General features: G+C 40.7%; 1 protein-coding gene and 1 pseudogene across 1 annotated transcript; both read right to left on the reverse strand.

The window, feature by feature from the left end:
* Positions 1–7,149, reverse strand: part of LOC104810197 — a 75,590-nt pseudogene that overhangs the window by 38,699 nt on the left and 29,742 nt on the right.
* Positions 1,186–4,482, reverse strand: LOC104810193. The gene is made up of 2 exons (XM_010536390.2): positions 1,866–4,482; positions 1,186–1,784 (listed from the first exon to the last, which is right to left on the reverse strand). Exon 1 carries the CDS (start codon positions 4,264–4,266, stop codon positions 2,752–2,754), a length of 1,515 nt encoding a protein of 504 aa, XP_010534692.1. The 5' UTR covers positions 4,267–4,482; the 3' UTR covers positions 1,186–1,784; positions 1,866–2,751.

Raw genomic sequence — 7,149 nt, forward strand, 5'->3', positions numbered from 1 at the left:
GAATTTGCTGGGCAGAGAGTTTGAGATGACAAATCTCGGACTCATGTCGCAGTTCCTGGGTTTGGAAGTTAGACAAACCCATGAGAGGATCTTCATAAGCCAAAAGAAGTACCTTGACAAGATTCTTCAGAGGTTTAATTTGGATGATTGCAAAAGTTCAAAAACACCTCTGGAGCAAAAGATGAAGTTTCAGAAGTTCGAAGGTGAAGAATCTGCTGATGAAGGAAATTACAGAAGTTTGATTGGGTGTTTGATGTATTTGACAGCAACACGACCAGATATCTTGTTTGCAGTCAATACATTGGCAAGGTACTTGAATTGTGCTAAGAAGACTCATATGATCGCAGCGAAAAGGGTTCTAAGGTATCTGAAGGGAACACAGTCATTTGGAATCGAGTTCTGTAAATCTCAGAACTTCGGTTTGATTGGATATGTTGATAGCGACTGGGGTGGCTCTCCAGATGACATGAAGAGTATCTCAGGTTACTGTTTTTCTTTCGGATCAGGCTGTTTCTGTTGGAGCTCGAAGAAACAGAGCATTGTTGCTCAATCAACTGCAGAAGCAGAGTTTGTGGCGGGGACAGAAGACAACTGCAGAAGCAGAGTTTGTGGCGGCAACAGAAGCAACGAACCAAGCCATTTGGCTCAGGAAATTGCTGAAAGATTTGAAGATGGAATGCAGTAGTCCAACCAAGATTATGATTGATAATCAGGCTGCTATAGCGATTTCTCAGAATCCTGTCTTTTATGGAAAGACAAAACATTTCAAGATCAAATATTATTTTCTCCGAGTAGCACAGCAAGAGGATGAAGTATTGTTGGTTTACTGTAGGACTGAAGATCAGAAAGCCGACATGTTTACAAAGGCGTTCCATCCAAATCGATTTGAGAAGTTAAGGGATATGCTGGGAATTTGCAACAAGTCTCAAACCAAGGAGGAGTGTTGACAGATGTAGCTCAAATGGTTCAAGACTTGTGCAGAAGAAAAAGAAGTTTGTGTGTTTTATAAGTTTCAGAAAGTTGGATAAGATTATGATGCAGTTATTGTATTTCAGTTTATGTCAGTTACTAAAAAAAGTTTTTATTGAAGTCTGTATTTTATACGTTATGTATGTAAGTAAAAAGGTCAAGGATTTGATTATGATCAATCTCTCCTGAATTCTCATTCCAAATTGAAAACACAAATTCTGGAAACAAAGATTTTAAATCAGAAAGCTTCACTAATGTAATTTTAGGGTTTTCCCCCCAACATATACATTGCCTATCTTACCCCTGTATCATACTAAGTCTATATTTAATTACCATGTCTATCAATACTCCCTCCTCGAGTTTCACCTTGTCCTCAAGGTGAAAGTTGGGAAATTGTGCCTCGATCGTCTCCACTAGCTCCCAAGTGACGTGAAACAGTGGCAAATTCTTTCATCAGTTTAGTACCTCTTGTCCCGAGTAAATGCCAAGGCATGGGTTGCATCCCCTTTCTGTCCTCTTGTTCGATAGCCCTCTGGAACTGAACACTTATCAAGTTCGTGCTCTTGATTATCGTAGTCACATATCTCTCACATGTGTCACTATCCTCAAGAAACTGTTTCCGATTTTCTGAGATATTGGGGGCCTTGAAAAGTTTATGAGTAGATCGGATCCGATTGAGAGGATTCTTGATTTTCTGTTCTATAAAATCCATTTCGTTGAGACGCTGGAGATTCTCCTTGTTTCCTTGCCAGCTCTCCCATGATTACCTTCGAGCTTTGGCCAGCCAATAAGCTTTCCCATGGTTGCATTCCTTTCTGAACAGTAGGTATTCCCACCTGAATCAAATCTTAGTGAAATTATCAGGTTAGGACCTTGAAAAACAGGCATGTAATCACCTTGCAGTCTGATGAATTGATCCGTCATTGTTTTCTCATCGGTGAGATCCTGACCGATAAGATCACCACCGCTGACCTTGTTTGTATGATCCCGTCTTGTAGAACCATTGATCAGAACACGTTCAGCAGAAGAATCCGGCTGACCGTTCCTGAATCTTCTCTGCGTTTGCATTATATTTTTGTCTCCCTCACCTTGTAAGGTTCTACAGAGAAGAGTTTGGACGGCTGGACGTGATTCACTTAGAACAATGCAGTTTGTAAGAGATTTCCCCATGGTTTCACTAGCTAACAGTCTGTTGTTTTTGCAGCTTTAGGGTTCCAACCGTTCATACAAACGGACGAATTCCTTCCAGAAATGGGGGTAATTGTCGTTTCAGTCAGCCTAGCCATTTCACACACGAAAAGAGTGAGTTTGTTCACATCTTTCCCCACTATATCGCAGCAAGCACCTATGTCACCCCCTGGTGGAGATTGCAACCCGGAATTGGTCTGAACGACGAATTTCTGCGAATGAACTACCCCTACAGGAATCGAAGTGGGGTCATCAGATTTAGGAGGTTCCAAGTCAATCATGATTTCTCCATCAATTCGCAGAAGTATTGCGTGCAATGGCTTCAACAGTGAAATCTCCGCAAGAGAAACAACTTTTGCCAACGAAGTGTTCAAAGATGACGCAAAAAGTGTTCTTGCATCAATTCTGATCAGACCCTTCATGTCCTCGAATTCAAACCGACTGCCATGAAAACTCAATCCCACACATAGATTAAATAAATCTGCACCATTATACAACCCAGCAGCTGGAAACCAGATTCCTCAACAGCCAACTTGCAATAAAACAGCTGAACAAAACCACCCTTTAGAATGTTAGGTTTATCTAATTCGGTCGTTATCGCGAATGTCGGTAACGTTGCTCCACCTTTGCGCAGCATCTTCGAACTTGTGGTCTCACGCCGATAACTGCCGACATCGAAAGGGTTATTGACGGTCGCGGCTCGGGTGCCGCTCCGTGGTCGCCTTCGGATGACAAAGACCTAGAGCATAAGTCCATGGCCACGTGTCTGGGCTCCTCCAACGCGACGAACATGCTGACCGTGCCCCTCATGCCAAGGATTAACGATTCAATCATCTCTTCTCTGATACTTGAAACATCCATGTCTTCATCTTCCTTGTTTAATATTTCTACTTGCGAAGAGATAGAACTGGCAGTGTGATTAGGCTGATCAACCTTTTGGGATGCACCCATAGACGTATTATGGGAAAGAGAACCGATTCTACCCACATAGTGCCAAGAAGGTGGACAATGTGGGGGACCAACAAACCCATTTCCCTGAGTTAACTTCATCAAATACTTGCAAATAAGAGAACTCTTAGTTGCTGTAACTGATCTGCTTAGGACAGCCGCATCATTGCCGAAAGTCGAAATCACGCCAAGCAAGCCCTCTTGGCTCGCGGGCTGCCCATAAGCATAACGATCAACATCTGTTCCTTTAACCTCGTCGGCTTGTCGCACCCCGAATTTGCTACGAGAGGACTGCTGATAGAAACCAACAACAAGGAATACTTCAGCATTGTTAACCTCCTCCTTTTGGATCCAGACCATTCGCCCAAATCTGTAAAATCGGAGACTGAAACTTCTTTCAGCGACCACTTTATCAGCCATACTCTTCCTCCCAAGCTTCCCCCGTAGAACAGCTGTAGTTCTTGTCGCGCAGCCTCTCCAATTACTCTCTTCGGCTTCAAGCCTGAAGCCCTTGCACTTGATCAGTCCATCAATGGCTTCTTTTTTCTTCTTCTTCTTCTTGGTCATTTTATCAAACACTTGGCAGGTCTTTTTTCGCTTCACCTGCATCGAACAATCCAAGTTATCTCCCTCAAACGCACACAATTCAGCATTCTCAGATCCGAAATCGGTCATCGGGTTCGGTCTGGTTGAACTTTTCCCCAACCCGAACTGCCCACGCTGATTTTTCTCACTCCCGATCAGGTCGTTCAAGCGAACCTGATGACCTGTTCCTGATCGCTTACTTTCTCCTTCTGTTGGAGTTTGGTCTGTTATTGTCTCTTCAGCTTTCACCGCCCCCCTAGAGTTTGGTTCGATCACTACTGTAACTTCTGGGTTCGCACTCCGTTCATTCATCACGCCGTTCGCCTCCACCTTTGTCTGGTTTGCTAGGGCTCGAATCAACTGTTGCCCAAACACGGTCCATTTCCACATAAACTCTGCCATCTGCGTGCTTATGTCGGCGATGGCGCAAAGTGCTTCAGTCAGGTTTGCGACTGCTATGGGCGGCGGGATTTCGTTCGTGTTCTGCCCAAGGTTCAACTGGCCTCCTATGAATAAGCGTCCGCCATCTCTGTCTGAGCTCCACTGCTGTCCCTTGCTTCTGACGTTCAACGCCATGATTCTGCTTCTTGTTCTTCACACACTGTTCATTCGAAGGGTTCAGAAATTAATTTCTCTCCGCCGGATTTAGGCTCTGATACCAATTGATGAAATCCGAGTCTCCAACACGTGATTAGTCGCTGATTATCAAAGGGAAATCAACAAAACACAAGGCATTCAACGTGCCTTTCCTCCAAGAGTTGATAATGAGATCAAAGTCTGCCCTCCATTCATATCAAGAGTTTAATCTTATATACAATCTCAAAACTAAGCTAATGTAATTTTTGGGTTTTTCCCCCAACATATACATTGCCTATTTTACCCCTGTATCATACTAAGTCTATATTTAATTGGGTAACTTCTATTATATCTTCAATGTGCTAAATCAACATCCACTCATATCCTTCTCCTAAAAAAAAAATTTCAACTTATTATACCCTCTTCAATACATAATGACTAAAATACCCTTAATATATTATATTATATAAATTTTTTAATAAAAAATATCCCTCCTAAAATGTAGAATTTTTCTCTCTCCTCTCCTTTTCGGTTTCTCTCTCCTCTTTTTTTGAGTTTCTCTCTCCTACCACTCTCTCTCATCGAATTTGATGACTCTCTCTCTCCTACACTTTCTCTCTCTTCTGATTTTTTTATCAAAATCACTCGAAATCAAAACAAAATCAGTGAAAAATTAGTGAAGAGTTGGAAATAAATAATCAATTGCGAAAATCTTATTATTTTTCATACACATTGATGGTTGTGGGTGTTATTTTGATGAAGAATGGTGTTTTTTCCACTTCTTTTCTTCTATTTGGTGATGTTTGTGAAGTTTTGTCATTTGTTGTATGTTATTGTCATAGATCTAATTTGGATGGTACTAGATTCACATGGTCACATTGTACCATGTTTACATGGTCACATGGTACCAGGTTCACATGGTCACATGGTACCAGGTTCACATGGTCACACGATCACATGATCTCCATAATAGTCGGATTGATAATAATGGTCATATGAGTTTAAATTAAATGGTCGAATGGTAATAATTATCACATGGTACTATGTTCATATGATTACATAGTCAAGAATAGTGAGAAATGGTAATAATGGTCACATGATACTATATTCATATGGTCACTGTGTCCAGAATAGTCGAATTGATATGCATTTTGTATTTATGTTTTCTATAACTATTATAGATGGACGAGATGAGAGATCGACAATTGTATATTTTTTGTATGATGGTAAATGGATAGTGAATAAGAATGGAGAATATGAATGAGAAGGAAATGGGATGAAAAACCAAAGAGTGTTGGAAGTTACTAGATCCGGCTGTAATTGGAAGTTGCGTACGACATTGATTTTAAATTCGAAATATTGGAGTGTAAGAAAACACAATCTTTTGCATAGTTACAAACCCGTATCAGAATCAAGTAAAGCTATGAGGGGTACAAAGAAATTGGAAGACAAACGAAAAAGTGGAAGACCTAAACAAAACCTTTTTTCAGGTCCTAGTGAAGTCCGAAAGCAGATCCATATCCCAACAGGAATATCAACATCAAAAAAGTTTGAGAGAAACCCTAATTTTGAATGAATAAAGAAATATAAATTGTATAATAATGTTATATTATATCTGTACACTAAAACATTAAGACCTTTGTATAATAATGTATTAAAATAATGCATTATAATACTTTGGTTCCATTCTACATATTAAAAAACAGTAAATAATTTATCTCATATGAGTAGCGGTTGGGTCCCATGTGACCAGCATGTGACCAATGTGACCAATGTGCAATTTTACACTATGTGACCATTGTGACCGGATGTGACCTGTGACCAAGTGACGAAGGTAAATACATGTGGAAACGTACTTTTCAAGCTTTGGTTTATTATTATAAGGTATAAAGAACACAAATATTATGTTGATGACAAAATTACAAAACATTAAGACGAGTTTGTAATGTAAAAAGACCAAAATTGTCAAAATTCTTCATAAAAGACTATGAACACTAATGTATCACATTTGTGAGAACTACTTTTGCACACAAAATTCGAATAACTCAATTATTATGGTTAAATATAGTTCAAAATGGTGCATATGGAAGATGTGATTGTTGGGGTTCGCTACGGATTCCTAGCATGCGATCATATCGATCTAGGGTTTGGTTTACTAGGTTTCATGCAGCGGAAGGATAATCTAAACCTAGTCAAACGTCACACGCAACCAAAATCATCCGTAAAACCCCGTTTAATCGTGTATATCACCGTAGGAATCGAATACTTACCTCTTTCCTGAAGATCTGAAAGTAGCAATCGATCCAGGGCCTGTTTTAATCACCAAGAGCTGAAAGTACAGCTCCTCTACACGTATCCACACCGACGGGAAGGATTCCAAACGTTTTTGGAACTGATCTGCTAGGATCTGTGAAGTGAATAGGGTTTTTCAAGACTTGGGATCGAATCTCAGGAACTAGAACCTCAAAAGAAACGATTTTCTTTTGTTCTAGGTCTGTCTTAGGGTTCTGTAAGTCAATTCTCTCCTTAGGACGGCGTCCAACACCTCCTTATAAGATACAAACCCTAATCCTTGTGAAAAGAGACTTTTTCCGAGTATTGACTCGGTCCAAGTCAGATGTCTGACTCGGTCGAGTCAGAACGAATCAGCCCAAGCCCATTGTCAACTCTTGACTCGGCCCATTTAGTATTGACTCGGTCCGAGTCAAAACTTTGACTCGACCGAGTCAAAACATCAGCCAAGCCCAAAACACTTTCTGGGCTTCGACTCGCATGGAACTGACTCGGTCCGAGTCAAATACTGACTCGGTCCGAGTCAAATACTGACTCGCTCCGAGTAAGAAGGCTGAAAACGTCCCGACACTCTAATTTGATCCGAAAACG

This window comes from Tarenaya hassleriana, unplaced genomic scaffold (assembly GCF_000463585.1).
Source record: "Tarenaya hassleriana unplaced genomic scaffold, ASM46358v1 Cleome170, whole genome shotgun sequence".
NCBI classification, from domain to species: Eukaryota; Viridiplantae; Streptophyta; class Magnoliopsida; order Brassicales; family Cleomaceae; genus Tarenaya; species Tarenaya hassleriana.